The sequence below is a fragment of the Cinclus cinclus genome, chromosome 9 (assembly GCF_963662255.1).
Source record: "Cinclus cinclus chromosome 9, bCinCin1.1, whole genome shotgun sequence".
Lineage (NCBI taxonomy): Eukaryota > Metazoa > Chordata > Aves > Passeriformes > Cinclidae > Cinclus > Cinclus cinclus.
In genome coordinates, this window is record NC_085054.1 from 27,342,509 (window position 1) to 27,361,506 (window position 18,998).

General features: G+C 42.1%; 1 protein-coding gene across 1 annotated transcript in view; it reads left to right on the top strand.

Moving 5' to 3' along the window:
* EPC2 (enhancer of polycomb homolog 2) overlaps positions 1 to 18,998 on the top strand; it is a 35,033-nt gene that overhangs the window by 10,718 nt on the left and 5,317 nt on the right. The window contains exons 2-11 of the mRNA XM_062498347.1: positions 2,774 to 2,933; positions 8,236 to 8,381; positions 10,742 to 10,948; positions 11,572 to 11,720; positions 11,925 to 12,057; positions 12,957 to 13,145; positions 13,368 to 13,457; positions 13,935 to 14,080; positions 14,182 to 14,525; positions 18,350 to 18,486. Of these exons, the coding sequence (XP_062354331.1) occupies positions 2,774 to 2,933; positions 8,236 to 8,381; positions 10,742 to 10,948; positions 11,572 to 11,720; positions 11,925 to 12,057; positions 12,957 to 13,145; positions 13,368 to 13,457; positions 13,935 to 14,080; positions 14,182 to 14,525; positions 18,350 to 18,486 (1,701 nt within the window). The remainder of the gene's footprint in view (positions 1 to 2,773; positions 2,934 to 8,235; positions 8,382 to 10,741; positions 10,949 to 11,571; positions 11,721 to 11,924; positions 12,058 to 12,956; positions 13,146 to 13,367; positions 13,458 to 13,934; positions 14,081 to 14,181; positions 14,526 to 18,349; positions 18,487 to 18,998) is intronic.

Sequence of the window (18,998 nt, forward strand, 5' to 3'; positions counted from 1 at the left end):
GGGGGGTTTCAGGGATGAAGGGAATGCTCTCAGCAGCACTTGGAGCCTGGCTCTGAATCCCTGCAACCAAAACTGAATATTTTGGTAGCAGGAATTTTAGGGGTTTTTCCCTCCTGAGGAAGAAATGGAAGGAAGGATGGTGCTGTCTCAGAAAGGGCTCAGAGAGCAGTTCTGGTTTAATGTGTAAATGTTCAGGCAGCACTGTTACACACACTAAACATTTACATCTCTCTAATGCTGCTGGTTGAAGAAATAGCCCAGTCTAAGCTGTGTTTGTTTGAAATTTTGTCTTCGTGCCGGAGAGAGAGGTCTGGATGTACTTTTTAAGGAATTAATGGGTAATCACTCTTTGTCAGAGGCTCCTTTTTATTCCCATGGCAGCATGTTCTGTTTGCTGTCATCACTGGTTCTCTAATGCTCCCTTATTTTGTGTAAGACCTTTGGATCTGCCCTGCTGCAGAACAGAGTGTGGGCTTAAAATACTGTGTGGCTTTCAAGACCATAAAAAAAAGTAAAAACTAGACCAAAAGTTGTATTGGTAATAAATCTGTCTGTAAAAACACTTCTTCAGGTTTAATAAATCCATTTAATTAGCCTGGCTTTCATATAAAAATCTTGTTTAAACAGAATTGTTTCAGGAGTTAAAGTTTCAATTTTCTTGTACTTGATGCTCTGCAGAAAGATTTGAGGTTTCCCCCCCTAATTTAAAAAAGTACACACCTTATCTGTTTTGGAGCTCTGCTGTTTGAGGAGTGCCAGCAGCAGTGCTGAAAGCTGAAATCTCTGTCTGAAAGCTGTGTTCTGCTCCAAGGCTTTTTATAGTGAAATGAGTACTAACACCTATTGTCAGCCTTCCCTGGGAACTCCGGGTGTGCTCCCTACGGTGTTCCAACAGCTGAGAACCTGCATTACTCTTCTGCATTGCCCTTCAGTGGGCTGCAGAACCAAAAGTGACGTGAATTTTGGACAGATCAAGCCCATCCTTAGAGCAGGTCTGTGCTGTGGACTCTTGGTACACAGCTCCAGGGACAGCAGTTGAAAGCAGCCCTGTAATGAAACCATTTTTGTGGAGTTGAGTTACTGAGCACTGCCAAGCTCTCCAAGACACGTTCGAATGGTGAAATGACAGATTTACTCAGTGTGGAGTAACTCAGGCAGATCACAGCAGCTATTGGATTGCATGCTTGTCTTAATTCTAATAGCACTCACTGGGGAGCCTGATTGATTTAATGTTGCTTCATCTGCTGCAGGAGATTCCCAAAGCTGCTCTGATTTTGCAGGAATTGCATTATTTGTGTTTCTGTTAATCTTAACATTTAAAAGGGGATCATTTATTAAATATCATTTACCTATTTTAAAAGGGTTTTCTTTCATTCCCCTCCTTTTTAAAAATACCATTCTGTAGAATTAAAGAAGAAGAAATCTTATTCTTGTGAGAATTTCCAAGTGGGAGCAGAGTATGTGAGTGCCAGACTGCCATGTGTGCCAGGCTGCAGTGCCAGCCAGGCACTGGAATGCTGGCACCTTCCCATTCCTGGTGTTGATCCTGGCCCCTTGGGAGTGTTAACCATGGGGAGGGGCACCCTAGAAAGCCAAAAGGAGGAACATAGAGCAGCAAACATTTTTGTGTGTGTGTGTGTGTGTTTTCCTGCTCAAAGAAGTGTTTTTCCCAGCAGTGGCTGTGTGGGAGTGGCTGGGGGACCACCTGCAGCCCCTGGAACAGGCCAGGTAAGGTCCCATAGATCTGTGACAGAGCTGAGCTTGGATTTCCAGTGGATATTCTGCTCACCCTCCCTCCCCTCAAATCTGGGAAGCTTTGGGGAAGAACACTAAAAGCAGAATGAAACCTTCACTCCTGTTCCACCAGCAGTTCATCTGCTGGGAGAGTGCGCTTTGCACGGTTGGATTGGATTTGGAGAACTTGGTACTTGGCTTTTCCCAAGGGCTGCGTGGGTCTGAGATGTGTCCTGGTGAGGAATGCCACTGTCCTGGACACACCTGGCCTTGGTGTCTTAGCCTGAGACAGTATTTAATGGTTTGAATTTTCACATGGAAAGTGTTTCAAGAGTGAAGTTACAGCTTAGCTCTGACTTGCAACAGTAGATGACGTTCACTGGGTTAACTAATAAATTAGCTAATAAAATTATGTGGGAGAAAAATCTTTGTGAACTGCTACATTTATTGTGATCTCTCTTCCACCTGAAGTGATTCTGTGGAATTTGTGACTTTTGTCCCATAAGAATAAAATGAAGTGGTACCTGTTTGGGGAGTCCTTGCTTTTCAGGTGTTATTGTGTGAGAACTCTTCTTCCTGTTGCTCCTAACTTGCTGAACTTCTGAAAGCAGACCAGTAACGATTGCTGGGTAGACAGGAATGAAGAAATTTGCTGTTCTTTTGACTTTAAAGGGCTGATCTTGCATACATTTTCTTTCTGACAGGTTTGGGTGGGTTTAGCTTTCCCCAACCCTAATTTTCTGCTGAGGTTATTTAGTGAAGTTTGAATGTTTGTTGTTTTCCCAGTCTGGTGGAAGGTGTGGGCTGTGTCTCTTCACCTGTTTGTAGTTCATTCACTGCAGTTTTAAGATTCCCATGAGTTAGGAACCCTGAAAGGTGGAGAACACATCCTGGGAACAAGCATTCTGCTGGCCTCTAAAACCCAGCAAAGCCTCCACTCTGTTATCCTGTAGGAAAACAGTGGCAGAAAAGGCTGAATGTCTGTATGTGCACTTTGTACACTGGTACCTAAATCACCTCTCCCATTTTCCCCTTGCAGGAACATCATTTACAACGGGCAATCTCAGCACAGCAAGTTTTCAGAGAAAAGAAGGAGAGCATGGTTATCCCAGTCCCTGAAGCAGAGAGCAATGTCAACTACTACAATCGTTTGTACAAAGGAGAGTTCAAGCAACCAAAGCAGTTCATTCACATCCAACGTGAGTTAAAACCTTGGGCAGTGCTGTGGGCTGTGGTGTCTGTCCAGCCCCTCTTTATTTAACCTGAGTAACCTTGGCCTCGAGGTCAGAGTTGCTCAGGAAATGGGAGGACTCAGAAATGCATGTACAGATGTAAATTCCAGTATCTTCTCAAGTTGTGGAAGAATTGGCAGTTGCTGGTGAGGGTTTTGCTGCTGGGTTTGTTCCTGGCTCTGTGCACGTGCAGCAGCTGCTGAGCCTCATCCTGGCTCTTGGGCTTCTTGATCCAGCCTCACTTCTTGCGGGTTTTTTTTTTTTTCATTCCTAGTTCTGAGAAGGAATAAGTGAAGCTGCCTGGCTGCCTCCTGGTTGCTTACACTGATGTAGGGAGCAGGAGAGAGGTTGTCTTGCTCACCTGTTAGCTCCAAAGTTCTGTATAAGTGCAGATTCATAAACCAGAAGAGTTTCTGTGGTGAAATCAGCCTTTGTCCTGCTGCTCACAGTAGAGTTCTGGCAGGGCAGGGCAGCTGTGCTGCCATGGGATGGGGTTCAGGCTCTTCTGGGTGACAGTCACTTCTCTCTGAGTTTGGCTAAAACTGAAGAATTCCATTTCACCAGGGAGCTCTGAGTTTATTCTATAGATAAAATGAAATATTCTGCATGATCTTACCTTATGTCTTGCAAGATCTCATTAATCTGAACTTGTGGGCTGTGGATTAACTTTCCCACTTCTTTTGGTTGCTGTTCTGTTGACAAGTGACACTTTTACAGTTCAGTTGTTCCTTGGCACACAGTTCATGTTTGTCCTTTGCAGGATGTGGTTTGGGGGGTTATTTGGTCACTTGGATTCCTCCCGGGAGTTACCTTTGTAGCAAAACCTTTGCTTCAATTATTGCATCCTTTCCCCCCAGCGTGGTGAAGTGTCCAATTTTTTCCATTTGTTTACAAAATAGGAGATTTTGGAACTATTGTGCTCAGGGTTCTTTCTGATGCAATAGAGACCATAAAGGTGATGGGGAAAAATCACCTTAAAGGAACTGTTTGTCTCCTTAATAAAAGAAACAAACTTGGAAGCAAGGTAGGCTGACTGAACTGAAACTGAGCTGCTGATGGAGGAATGTATTTTATTCTGTCCTTTGTTGGACACTGCCAGAAACACTGTGAATACTGTTAATAAACATGTCTAAAATGTTAAATATGTCATGCCAAAATTTTCTTTGTCTTGTTGAGACTCACAGTCTTTCTGGACAAAATTACAGAAGGTATTTGAGCTGAAGATAAATATCAGATACTGCTCCAAGATAATTTTTCCCATATATTCTGACTGGAGTAGGTGTGATGCAAGGCAGCTTTATACTACATAAACTTAGAAATTATACTACATAAGCTTAGAAATTCTGTTTTAATGCTTAAAGCAGAAATAGCAGCAATACCCACTTTGGCCGGGGAAGTTATATAAACTGATGGAAAATACCAGGAGGACACATACTATAATCCATACTTACTGGTGGGTATTTCTGGCAAATTATGTTCTTCTGGGATTCTGGTAGCCTAAGATTTTGAATATTTTTTACTTAGATTACTTCAGGTAATTTTTTTTTTTTTACTTTACTTATATTTTTATTTAGACCAGTGGCTCCAAACAGAGAAAAGTTAATTTTCTTTGTAAAGCCTGGAATTTGTGAATAAGCAAGGTTCCAGGTTTTAGTCGACCTCATTGGTACCAACACGGGTGATCCTGAGCTGAATGTAAAGAAAAAACCCTTGAACTATTCTAATTACTCCAGCATGCTTCATAATTTCCAGAGAATATCTGTAGCATTAGTAACATGGAGATACACTTTAAATTACTGATAATTAGCAAAGAGATTAAGTAGGTAAACTTGGACCTAAATTAGAGCTAAAGGGATGGAAGACAAGTATCCTCTCACAGAAACAATGTTCATTAAGTGGGGAATGAACTCCAGTCATCCTTAAGAGGCACTTTTTGGCAGAAAGTTTCATTTTTTTGGTTGGGTGACCCTCTGTACTTGTCAGTTTGCTCCTTGGCTCAGGCCTGGGTGCTGCTGTTGGCTCAGAGGGTGGCAGGGTTTGCTGGGCAGGGAAGGCACTGGAAGCTCTGGCTTCAGTGGGAATTTGTGCCTGTGGCAGCTTCAGTGAGTGTGGAACCACAGCTTTAATTTAGTTAGCTAAATGAAATGAGTTAATTTGGTTAAGTTAAATCCAGTTCACTGTAACTTCACTGAGAAACAAATTGCATTTCTGTGAGTTGGTATAAACTCAGTTCCTAGGGGAGCTCAAGTAAACAAAAAAGCAAATCCTTCTGGCAGGTACTGCTGGGAGTGGGTGGAGTGGCAGAGGGTGGGACTGGGACGTTGTGTTTGTAGCAGCAGTGAGCAAGTGCTGAGCATTCCTGGAGAAGATTCCCAGTGGGATCACTGGGGCCTGTGTGACAGTGCCCTATAGAAGTGCAGGTGTTCTGGAGGAGGAAGACTGGATTCATCCTGAGTCAGGAGAATGTCCCGGGATTTAGCAGGAGGTGTCCATGTGGGCTGGTTCTCCAGCAGTTCCTGCAGGAGCAGCTCCCCCAGCTGCCATGGCAGGAGCAGGGAATGGTGGATGGTTCCATCCATGGCACATGAACACCTGGGTCTTGTGATGGCTTTGGAAGCCAGGGAGCTGCCATGCTGCAGGCCAGCTCCAGGGTCAAAAATGGCTTTTTCTGGAACAATTTCAGTTCACTCAGTGCTTGGGGAAGGAGGGTGACTGGTGATGAAGGATGTTGCTGAAAGTGTGTTTTGAGGAGTGGTAAATGAACACTGGGGAGGAGAACACTTGCATGGGTGACCCAGTGCTGGGACAAGCCAGCTTTGGGTTGACAACTCCAAAGGAGAAGTGGTAACCTTGCATTTCCTGAGGCCCTCACTCCTCCCCAGGCTGCTGGGAGTTCGTGGCCATCCTGTCTGCACTGAAGCAGGTGCTGCTCCCGTCCCTTCGGTGTCATTAACCTGCACCCCCGTGCTAAGCCCCTCCCTTTGGAAAGGAATGCACTGGTACATACAGGCCACGACAAACAGAGCATTGCTGGTGACAGAAAAGCATGGGAAGTGGGATAGGTGACAAGGGCTACTGCTGTTCTCACAGCAGTGATGGGGTTTGTGTAGGAAAATGAGACTGGGCTTGTTTGGTGTGTGGTGATGCTGTTGGATGCCTTTTATCTTCTCTTGAATATTTATCACAATAGTGAGCAGAGAGGGGGAGGGACCCCCTGCTTCCAGCTGAGGTGCACCATGGGGTCACTGGAGGTACTGGGAGTAACCTGCCTTCCCTCCTGGAGACCCAGCACTAATATCCACAGTGTGTTCCTCAGGGTCGTTGGTGTTTTAAGATACTTTTTGATGGAGTGGTTGGGCTTTTTCTTTTCTTTTTCCTTGTCTCAGTGTCTCCTGGTTGCCTCTCACTTGATCCTGATTTTACTGTGGAAGGTGAATGGTTCAAGACCTTTTAGTGACTCCTCTTTTCCCATTGTGAAAATGAAGGGAAGGTTACTGGCACTGCTCACAGTTCACGGGTGAACAACAACATCACATCTGCCCTGTCACAGATCCTCCTGCTCACTGATACTCTGGCTTGGAAAAACTGGCTGGAAACACTTTGTCCACAGGGGATTATTGAATTATCTACTGACAGGCAATGGGTTGACATCTTTTCTGATGTGAGACCAACATCTGCCTGAGGGCAAACAAGCTTTTTGTGGACTTGAATGGTTTTCAGTCCACATGTGAGCAGTGATCTGCTGGAGAGGCAGATGCGATGTTGAAAGCTGCAGCTTAAGTCTCATCCACAGTTAATTGTTGGAGAGCTCTTGGTCACATGCCCAGTGACAGTGTCTTAAATAAACTTGCCATGCAACTTGTATTAGGGAATTAATATTGCCAGCCGTTCTTGACACATGATTACAGCCTGTTATTAATTTCTCCTCAAATAAATTGTTACAGTGTATGGCAGGTCAGAGAGCTCTTCTGGTCAAGTGCTGTTGGTACAGTTGGGCCTCTGAGAGGTACCAGCTTGAGCTGAAGATGCTGAGGAGCTGCTTTTTAACCCTTCCCGGCTGCATCTGGCTGAGTTTCTGTGCCTGAATAAATAAATACATAAATAAGTACTGGTAGTGGTTTGTTTATTGCTCACTTACTGCACTGGATCACAGAGAGAGTAGTCTTGGGCAAGGCTGAGATGTGGAAGGACACTGCTGACCACCTGCCTGTGGAAGGGAAAATACTGGGATTTGTTTTAAAGATTTTTTCTTTCTCCTGGTTTTCCAAGTTTTTGGTTTAAGATGCTCTCAAAGCACACTGGGCAGCTCAGTAGCAGAGGTTTTTAAATTAGCACTTGGTGTAGCCACAAGTGGAGATAAGATAGTGCTGTTTGTCTATTAAGAATAGAAAATATTTCATCAGGACTATTAAGTGCTGTTATTGCAGTGCTGATTGAATTACTGGGAGTGTTGTACCTGATGTGTCACCCCTTCAGGGTTTTATTAGGTGTACAATTAATGTTTCTATTAACAGTTCTTACTGTCATATGCAATTTACTCCTATTTGTTGTAAAATTTTATTTCTGCTGTGTTACCTGAATGAGAACTTCCTTCTGCTTTTGGTAGGGCCAATAATTTTTTCAAGTATGGAAACTAATTAGCACAATTAGTAATAAAGACATGAGCTTTTGCTGAGAAGTTGAGAACTGAGAGAGCCTGAAGGAGCTGTCAAGGTCTGTATCCACAGCTGAGGTAGTTTTGGAGAAGTAACAATCCCCACAGGATTGGTGTAGGATTTCTACAGCTACATAAAACAAGAAAAAGCTTAGTCTGTTAAATATTTTAACACTTCAGGTTTGGTGTACTGTCTAAAAATGAGCAACAGAAATTATACTGGAACTTCAATGTGAAAGCTTTTTCTCCAAGTCTGGAATTTGATGGAAAATGGTTTTAGTTCTTACTATCTTACCAGGATATTCTGGAGGAGCTGTATTATATCAGTATTATCAAGCATCTTTGCTTTTGTTTTGCAAAGATACCTTGAAGTTTCTGTGCCTATCATCCCTCCAAGTCACTTAAAATGAAACTTCTTGGGTTCCTTTCATATTGGAAGTTGGAGACAAGCAACTTCTACCTGCTGTATGTTACATATGGGAAGACTTTTTAGCATAAAAGTGTTCTGGCAGAGAAGTGCTGGTCTGGAATTTTCTCAGTCATTTTTGATTTCTGATTGCAGATGTGTGTCCAGAGTGTGTCACTTACCCAGCATTTCAATTTCTTGTGTTCCAGCCTTTAATCTGGACAATGAACAGCCAGATTACGATATGGACTCTGAGGATGAGACCCTACTGAACAGGCTGAACAGGAAGATGGAAATCAAGCCACTGCAGTTTGAAATAATGGTTGACAGACTCGAAAAAGCCAGTTCTAGTCAGGTATGCTGTGAAGAAACCACTGAGAGGTTTTGCTTTCCTGGGAGGTGGTTCTGGGTGGGTGCTCGGTTTTATTTCCTGCTAACAGGACAAGTGTGTTTGTGTGAGCCTGCAGTTCCACAGAAATCACCTTGCTGTCTCCTGTGTTAGTGTTGGTAACTTCAGATAAAACTGGTGGGGAAGGAGTTTTGGGGTTTGCAGGGATTGATTTTAAATTCTAATTCTTGACCACAGTGAGTTAGAGACACACAGCTTGTTTTACCACTGTGGGTATGTGTAAGCTTGTGATGATCAGTAGTTGTAGAAATGGCTATAAGCATATGAGAATCCAATTTTTATTAAATTTGTTCCTGCTGGACATTGGCTTTGGCTGGTTTTTGAGGGTTTTTGAGCACAGACAGTGAATTAACCTTGTGTTAAATCAGGTGTTCCAGGAGAGCAGTGTCTGGAGAAGGGACTTACAGCCCAAAATATTTACTCCAGAGCTACACCTGAGAGATGAGTTTGTGCAAGTCAGGTTTGAAAAGGTGGAATTATGTCCCAGTGAGATGAGCCTTTGTGGGATTGAAAATCCATTGTGGGATCCATGGCTCTGCCTCAGTTCCTTAACCTGCTTTAGTTCAGTGCTATCTGTTAAAAGGCCAAAATATTGTATTTTTCTCCATCTTAGAACAGCTTCAGAAAGGCAGAGATTTCTTACTATGCCTAGAAAATGGGAATGAAGGGAAAAAGGGGGAATACATTGGATGCTGTCTGTTGAACATGTACTTGGGTGTGTTGGACCTTTGATACAGACACAGCCCTGTTGTGGCTTTCAGTTCAGGCCATTCTGGTGATCACTTCTCAGATCAATATTCATCCTTCTGGTGCTGGTTTCACCTTTTTTTGCTGTACAGTGAAGATAAACTTAAGATATGAAGATGCTTTTCAAAAATAAAGTGTTATAAGAATACAGTTTTTTTTTTCTCTCTGTAGATACAAGCAACTCCTGCAGGTTATGGGAGCCCGGGAAGGGAAGTGACTGCTGGGCTTTGAGTGCTGCCTCCCAGTTCCCAGTTTACGTGCCTCACCCCTGGAATGTTAAAGGATATTGCTGGGAATGCCTTTCCTGGCCAGGAGGGGTTCCAGGCTTTCCTCCTGGACATTCTGATTTAAGCAGGGAATACAGGGGCTCTGCATGTGCAAGCAAACACAAGAACACAGCTTCACTTCCCCAGCTGTGCACTCCAGGCAGAGTTGATTTATTTTTGATAGGAAATATGTTAATGGAAAAACAAGGGAGCAAAAGACAAAACTGAAATGATTTCTAAGCAATGTTTTTTTTCCTTTTCTGAAAAAGCAGTTCAATGCTTTTCTAATTCTGCCATAGATTGCAAAGGTTTTATTCTGCTCTGGTTGGAATTAGCACTTGCAGAGTAGCCATGGTTACACTTAGGATTTCCTTAATTTTCCAAAACGTGTTGTTTCCTTTTTTTTTTTTTTTTTTTTTTTTTTTTTTATCTCCTAACGTAGGGACGAGATTTAAGTTTGACACGTTGTAAAAATGCAAATTCAGTTGTTCAGTTGGTATTTTTCAAATTATGGGGCAGATGAAGTGCTGCCTGACTTCTTCTCAAATAATACTAGAGGTACTATTTTCTTTTTGTTTCATCAATGGGTTGAAGATGATATGAGCCTGTTAAACTACTGTACTATTGAGTGATACTTTTGTACTTATTTAGAGTCTTATTTCCATATAAAAAGCTGAACCTAGATTTAATTTTTAATTAATTAAATGACCTGTGTAGAACTACCACCTACTGAAATAACTTAGCAAACAAGTGAGCAACTTTGTGTCTCCAGGCTGGAATAAACAGGGATGGGCATTGTCCTGTTCTGTCACAAAGTAAACATTTGGGAGGGAAATAATTAAGAAGTAAATTCAGCTCTAGGGGAATCAACATTCAACTGCAGAGAATTACACATTAATAAAAGTTAACCAATAAGAAACTTTTTTTTTTTTTTTTTTTTTTTTTAGGAAAAAATAGTCAGATTAAAATGATTTCCAAATCATGACCTGCAGACTGTAGTAAGTTCTTTCTAGCCTATGCTTGTAGTTGTTTCAAAGTGTATTCAGATTTCATGAAAGATTGGTGGAGCTCTAAACCATTGGATCAAAGAGATGCTGCTGGTTCAGAAAAACTGGGAACTCTTAACTTAGGAAGAACAACTGGTGGCTTCAATTTCCATCAATGTTTTTTCATCCCTTGACTCCGGTGCTGGAAAAGAAGGAAGTTTATCCAGAAAGTGCACAACTGGTGTGAGTGTTGGTGACTTTCCCTGCACCCCCATCCCAAGTGCAGCTTTTCCCTGTTCCCCTGCAGCTGGTGACCCTTCAGGAAGCCAAACTGCTGCTGAATGAGGACGATTACCTGATCAAGGCTGTCTATGACTACTGGGTGAGGAAGCGCAAGAACTGCCGGGGGCCCTCCCTCATCCCCCAGATCAAGCAGGAGAAGAGGGATGGCTCCACCAACAACGACCCCTACGTGGCCTTCCGCAGGAGAACTGAGAAGATGCAGACCAGAAAGGTGACTTGGCAGCCTCTGCTGCTGGGAATTTTACATTTTACCCTTGGTAGGGATAATTTGGGTCTCTGTGCAGCATCTGGCAGGGGGCAGTTTATTGTCCGTGCGTTCTCTGAGCTGGAACTCAGAGCGGTGCCTGGCACAGGAACAGCCTGCTGGGTTGGAAGCTTCCCTTCCTGTGGGAATAAATATCCCAGTTTTTGTAATTGTAGCGTGGAATGATTTGAAGCAGGAAATCTGTAATTGCCCAGTGTTTTGCTTTGTATACATCTTGAGTGTGGGATCAAGGTGAGGAGAGTGTTCTAGACATCAATTCCTTGTTCTGACAAGCTTCCACTGGCTTCATCTGGAATCTGAGCAATCTGGGTGGGGGGAATCTGAATCTGTGAGGAAATCTGAATCTGGGAATTTGGGGGGAAACAGCTGAAAAGTTCTTCTCAGTTTACTGGTAAAACCGGGTTTGTTTGCTTTTTTGTGGCTTAGTTTGCCAAGTAGGATCTGCTTTAGGAAAAGCTGCTTTGGAGTGTCCTCATGAGCCTCATTTGCAGCAGCAAATAACTTTATTTTTACACTTTTTGCCTCGTGGCTTTTGCTTTTGACTAAAAATTTGTTTCATCTCTCAACAGAACCGCAAGAACGATGAAGCATCTTATGAGAAGATGTTGAAATTAAGGAGGGAGTTTAGCAGAGCCATAACAATTTTGGAGATGATTAAGAGGAGAGAGAAAACAAAACGGGAGCTGTTGCATTTAACGTTGGAAGTTGTGGAGAAAAGGTAAAATTCCAGATTATAAAAACTAATGTTTTAAATTTTCGTCAAATAGCTTTGAAGTCATCTCTCGTAATTTATTATAGCACCATAAACTTCAGAAAGTAAAGGAGAAGGGGTTTGTGGAGACAATTGGAAGACACTAGTTTGTGTCTTTCAGACATTTCAGTGGAAATGCAGCCCTATAGTTTTAATCCTGTTTTTTTTCAGGTACCATTTGGGTGATTATGGAGGTGAAATCCTCAATGAAGTGAAGCTGAACAGACCTGAAAAAGAGATGGGCACAACTCCATCATCTCTCCACAATGGGAACCACCACAAAGTTCAAGAATGTAAAGTTAAGGTAAGATTTTTTTTTCTGTGCTGTGAGTCTGTTGTTCCTAGGATCTTCGTCCCTTTGGATTTCAGACCTGTCTCTGAAGAAATAACCTGAAATATTAAGGAGTTAAAATGCTTGGGGGTGAGGCTGAGTTGAAACACTCTGGAAATTTGTATTTAGCACCTGCGACACCTAGTGGTCCCAGAATTCCATACAAATCCCGGAATGCCTGGTTCTCCAGGAATTTTGGCATTCCTCCTGTTTTCTCCTCTGGTTCCCAAGCTGAGCTCCTGGAGTTAGTTTCAGTCAGGCTATTATTGATGAGTGTTAAATTCAGGGTAAATTTAAACACTTTATAAAACTGCACTGCTGCTTCTGTTTCAAATGGAGAATTTTGCAAGTGAAATAATCTCTTCAGATGGGAGCTTTGAACTTTAATAACATTTGTGTTCAAATGGACAGTTCAATATCGATGGAATTGCTCACTGCAGAGGATTTATGTGAGAAAAATCTTAAATAACCAACCCAAATACCATCACATCTGTTCAAAAGTGTCAGCTCTGTGAGAAACAGGAAACAAATTAAATTGCTTCTTTTGAACATGTCCGAGCAGTTCAGAGAATTGAAAGTGCTGGGGAAAAAACGAGATCTCAGAAAATAACTGGAAGAGGAATTTCAGTGACAAGATACTGAGTGTAGTGCAGACTGAGGAGCCTCTCAGGCTTGAGAGCTCTCTGACCGTTAAGAAATATCTGTAAAAACAGTCAGAGGAGAAGTTCTGGCATTTAATGTGTTCAGTAAATTTTGCATGATGTATCTCAAATAATCTACAGAGCCTTCGGAAGACGAGCGGTCCTGTCTTGAAGTACTGAATTTCCCCCTGCTTTAGTTGTTAGAATTTTCTGTTTGTTTTTCCCGAGCAGCATCCCCACCACTCCTCTCTGAAGGAGGAGGTGTCCGATGTTGTCCGTCAGAAGAAGAAGTACCTGAAGAAGCCCAAACTGGAGTGTGTGGTGACCCCTCAGCCCCTGGCTGAGCCCTTGCCTGTGCTCAGCAAGAGTGATATCAAGCAGTACGACTTCCACAGCTCTGATGAGGATGAGTTCCCCCAGGTAACCACCAAAATCTCAGTGTGCACGAGGCAGAAATTCCACTTAGCTGCCATTTCACCAGTCTGCCTCGTCCCAACTCTGAAGTTATCTAAAAGCTCCTTGTATAAACTGAGTTCTCCTTCCAAGCTGTGCTTTGCTGTATAAACATAAGCGCAAACTTTTAGAATAAATACAGTTATGCAGATGGGGCAGTTGGGAGAATTATGTTGTTTTCTGGTCTAGGTACCCTCACCAGTGTCAGAAGCAGAAGAAGAAAATGATCCTGATGGACCTTGTGCTTTCAGGAGAAGAGCAGGATGCCAGTATTATGCTGTAAGAATATGCAGGATTGTGCTGTGCTGTTGGGTTTAGTGGTGGTTTCTTTAAATTGAGCTTGGCATAGTGCAAATGTTGGAGTTCTGTTCCCTCTCTCACCACCAAGGCTTTGATGCTTTATCCAGAGACAATTGCAGAAATACCCCTTTTCTGAAAGGTCCGAGCTGAACTGCCCACTTGCTTAGAGCTCATCCTCCTTTCCTTTTCCCCTTAGCCTGTGAGTTAATTCCTTTGCCAAAAGTTGTTGAGATGACTGAAAACTTTGATTTTTCATTTTCTCCAACTTTCCCATTGCTGTTAGAAGCAGAGTATTAAACAGCTAAACGTTAAGAGTTTATTTTTTTACTACTGAAGCTGTTATTGGTTAACTCAGCATAAACCAAATATTCTGTCCTGGAGCCCCATGCATGATAACCAGCAGTGCCCTAATCAAAGCCCCCTTTGAGTATAAAATTGCCTTTTCTTTCTTCACAGCCTCGTTTGGACCAAACGAATTCTTCGTACGAAAGCCCAGAATTGGCAGAATTGGACAAACTGAGGTTCAGGCATTGCCTTACAACCCTTACAATCCCAAGGAGATGTATAGGATTTGCAAGGAGGAGGATTGGCAGGGGTGGAAGGTACAGTCGGGTTATTTCTTAATTCTTCATTCCCCTTCAAAGGGTGAAAGCATTAAGAAGAGATGATGAACCTAATGATTTTCCTCCTCCTCTTTGATCAGGGTTATCATGGACCGAATATCCACAGAACATGATCCTGTCTTGAGGCAGATTGACCCGGAAATGCTGAACAGTTTCTCAAGCTCTTCCCAGACTTTAGACTTTTCTTCTAATTTTTCACGGACCAATGCTTCCAATAAACATTGTGAAAACAGACTGTCCCTTCCTGAAATCCTAAGCAATATCAGATCATGTCGACTGCAGTGTTTCCAGCCCAGGCTACTCAATCTCCAGGACAGTGATAGTGAAGAATGTACCTCAAGGAAAGCAGTGCAGACTGTGAATAATAAAAGAGTCTCTGCAGCATCTGTAGCTTTATTGAACACCAGCAAGAATGGCATATCAGGTAGGCAAGGATTTGGCTTCTTCTGGGATTTAAAATATTCCAATTTGGGAGTTTTCTTTGTGGCTGGACTGATGAGATCTTCAGCACTTCACCACAGCTACAACCAGACTATTTCATATTTCTTAAAACATACAGAAACTTCCCACAAACACTTCTTCCTTCTGCTTTGCTTCCATTAGAATTTGAAGTGCTGGATCCAGACATTATTCAAAGCAGGGATTCTGCCCATATGAAGAATTGTTTAGGTCTAATTAACTCTTAATGGCACTAATTGGTGTAACCTTGTTTAAGGGTGGAAGAATGCTCATTATGAATGCAAAACAAATCTGGTGGTTTCTTGGGGAGGGTGGGTGTGGCTCATTTATGTTGGCAGTTTTCATTTTTGACTCAAGACAAATGTAGGAAGTTCCCAAGTGCCCTGAGCAGGCATGAAAAGGTCTGGAAATGGTAAAAATGTTGATAGTGGAAGCATTAAAAACTTGCTTTAAGCTTAAATTTAGCAATGTTTACATCACTTGCTTAACGAGCTGGAGTTGTATTGGCTCAAGTTTTAACACAGTCACTTCTTTATAATTGTAAGAGAGTGATAATGATCTGAAAAAATTTGAGATAACAGCAAATGAGATCTCCTACAGCAGCAAGCACCTGAGCATATCCCTACTCCATCCTGTATTGTAAGCCAGGATAATTAAATAATAGAATAGACTGACTGTGAATTCCATCGTTTCTGTGGCTGTGGAGTGTTCCATCTCTCTCAAAGTTTCAGGAAAGGGTGTTTATTCTCCAGTAATACTAAATTGTTCTGACAGAGGCACAGAATATTTATTCCAGCCCCATACTTCCCCAGCTTCTCAGTGTGGCCACTGTAACCTTTAGATTGTTCTCTGCCATTAAAAGATTGGCACAGGAGCATTTTCCTGCTGCATGAAAAAAAAAAAAAAAACAAACAGATATAATGCACTGTTTATTTTATGTTATTATTTTTTTGAAAGAACTTGAAGGCCTGAGGAATCCCAGGTGGGGCAGAAAGGGGCAGTTCAGTGTGATGGGATTATTGATAAACACCAAGATCTGGTAAAGAAATAGCTGCAAAATGAATAAAACCAAATCTGATGGATTGAAGCCACTTTTTGGAGGAATAGTAATAAACTTGTGGTATAATTTTAGAAGTCATCCAAGGAATACATTTAAATTAAATGGAAATCCCTCAGTAACTGAAGTACATTATGCTTGGGATTTATGGCTGGGGAGGACCTTTTTTTGTCACAGATTTAAATTACAAACCAGATCCTGCCATTCTGGAGCAGGATCAGACACAACAGATAAGAGAATTCTTCCCCAAGTAATTGAACTAGCAAGAGGCCCTGCAGTAGGATTTTCTCACTAGCAAATAGGGAATAAATTTTAAAAGGACTGGTCAGAGTCTTGTTGTGCATTAAATGAGCACAGGCACTGTCACTGCATTTATTGAAGTCATTCTCTTTGGGAAGTAATTGTTGAAATCAGGTAATTTTACAGCTGATTTGGTATTCCCTCCAGAGGAAATGGTGACAGTACTTAAACTGATTGTTTTATTTTTATTTTATTTCAGAGAGAACTGGGGAGTTCCTTTGATTTCTGGTGCACAAGAATATTTAAGATTGCCTCTGTGTTATATTTTTCCCTGTATTAATAAAGCGGTTCTGGTATTTCCTCAAATGCATTGTACAGACAGAGATTTTTTTTTTTTTTTATTACTTTAAAAGTCTGTGACTAAGAAGTTTCTTCAAAATACCTGATGAATGCATGAATCAAGAACCAATTTTTGGAGCTAAATTATTCTCTTGCTCATGTTGCAAGCACTACAGATGGGAAGAGCCTGTCCCTAGAGAAAGGACAACTGCACAGGATGCTATTCCCAACTGAAGGGTTTTGGTTTAAACTCTGACTTTTTAGAGGTTTTTTTTTTTTTTTTTTTTTCCCCAGCCTTAAATACCACATAGGAGTAATTAAAGCAATGCCACTTTTGGGGCAGCCTGCAAGATGATCTTTGGTTAAAGCCTTCAGGTCCTGAGAGAAGTGACATAATCCAAACCTTCCAAGGAGAGAGGAGCCTGAAGGGAAAGCTGAAGTGAATTTTTTTTTTCCCCCTTGTTGTGATGCAGTTTTTCAGCCTAGTCAGGCTCTGATAAAATAAAAACCTGAAGCTGCAGAGCTCTTAACCCTGACCTCAGTCTGCCTTGGGACATAGTCAAAGTTTGCTTTTTTTTTTTTTTTCTCCAGGTGTTTGATTTGGCAGAAGGAAATGATATTTAATGTGCTAATAAATATCTGCTGGTTTATAACAAGGTGAACAGCTGAGCTCAGCCTGGCCACTGGATAAACAGCTGACATTCAGGCTAAGGGAATATTGAATTCTGGATTACCTTCCCTGTATCCTGTCATAGAGTATTCCATAACTTCATGGTCTGTGACAAATTGGGAAGGACAGGAGATTGAAAACATGGAATCTCACCTTGTTCTTCAACAGCTTTCTCTAAAACAAAACACATTTTCTGGGATTTGTTCCCTCAGAAGTTAAAAATAGGAATGTATGTAATATTCCATAATGCTGTTCTTGGCCCTGGTGCTTTCAGCAATGCCATGTGTTTTGTGAGGGAATGGATTTAACTTGGGATTAAATTCTAAGTAAGAATCTGCAAGAGGAACAAAGTAAAGCTAAATGTGAAACAAACTTAGGTTGGAAATTATAACACTGCTGGAATTTAAGAGGAGTAATTTTAAAAGGAATTGGACTTTCAAATGGTGTCCTAACACGGTTGACACCTGCTTTACTAATGTAGCAATAAAGAAGTTTCAGTATTTCTAAGCACTCCTAATTCTGGTATGTTTTCCCAATGGAATTTCAGGACAGGCCTGAGCACTAAAAGTGGTAATGGAGGAGCCAGAGCCTGTAAGATGGAAAACTTTGTGTTTTAATGTTAGCTCTGTGTCCCTTGGCAGGAGGATGTTCCTGAGAATCCAGGTGTTTGAGGTGCAGCACAGCTTCAGTCCTGGATAAATAGAGCTGAGGATGAAGTGTTGAAATGTATTCATGGGAATCTTTGAGAAGTGAATTCTCTCTTCATTTGCTCCTCAGAGAAGTCAGTTCTTGGGTTAACTGCACACAACTCAGGCTTCAGCGTGAACCCTTGTCAGTATTTTCACTTTACAAATGTGCAGATTCTTCAGGGGTTGAATATTGAAACCAGCTTTTCAAACTTCATTCCCTTCATGTGTTGGGCCTGTGAAATTACTGGGGTAGCATTAACCTGGTTCTCAAAAATAAACTTATTGTGGCACCCCTAAACTCTTGCTGCATTTCAAACAATAATTGACAGGGATAATCCCCCATGCCAGATGTGTGCTTCCCTCAGAGTCCATTCTGCTGTTGGGAAAGGGACAGCTGGGGGCTGTAGGAGGGGAAGTGGTCCAGGAATTCCCTCCCAGTAGCTCAGCTCAGGGTACTTTGTCCTCAGCTCTGATTTCTAGGATGTGCCTGTTTCCTGAAAGCCAGGAAAATAATTTCTCTCAAGTTTTTGCCTAAAGCTACTGTGATAGAAACCACCAAATATAGAAGAGGCTTAAAAGCAAGGAAAGCTGTGAATTCTTTTGTTAAAATTGATTCCATGAAAGAACACAACAAACACACACGGCCTGACCTCTCCTTTACGCAATCTGTGAAGATCTTGGGCGCGTCTGCCGTGATTTCCGTCATCTCCACCCACCTTTTCCCCACCTTAGCTGCACTCCTGCCTTTCCCACGTGTGTCTCGTGTGTAACTGGGGCTCCTTTCTTTCCCACAGTCACAGGGGGCATCACAGAGGAGCAGTTCCAGACGCACCAGCAGCAGCTAGTGCAGATGCAGAGGCAGCAGCTGGCCCAGCTGCAGCAGAAGCAGCAATCTCAGCATTCCTCCCAACAGACACATCTGAAAGCACAGGTACTGCTCTCACCCTGCGTGTCCTCACACTTCTTTTTGTTCACTGTGCTGCTCATCTCTGTCCCCAGCAAACGTGGGACGTGGTAGAGGGAGTTTAAAACTCTTTGCTCAGGGTTTTGGGTTTTTTTGATAAGTTGACTGCATTCTACCAGTTGAGTAAGAGACTTTGTAGGTGATTGTGTTACCTGCACCCAAAGAGTTATCAGTGTAAAAATAGCAATGTGTGCTCTCAACTCTTCCTGTTTTCACTGGTTCTGTCCTCCTGCCTGTAAGTGCTTTGAAGAGACTTTATTAAAATTAACTTCTGAAATAATGTGGTCTGTTCTGAACAGATGTGCCGTGAGCCCTAAAACTTGGTACCTCTGAGAGGAAAAAGAGAACTTTGTATATTTTGCATATTCTGGCTTCTGAAAGAATCCCATTTTTCCTCTGGAATCCCTTGAGAAGGAAAGATGTTTTTCCATTGCACTTAGTTTTCTGTTAGCTTCTTCCCAATAAAATATAAAAGCTGT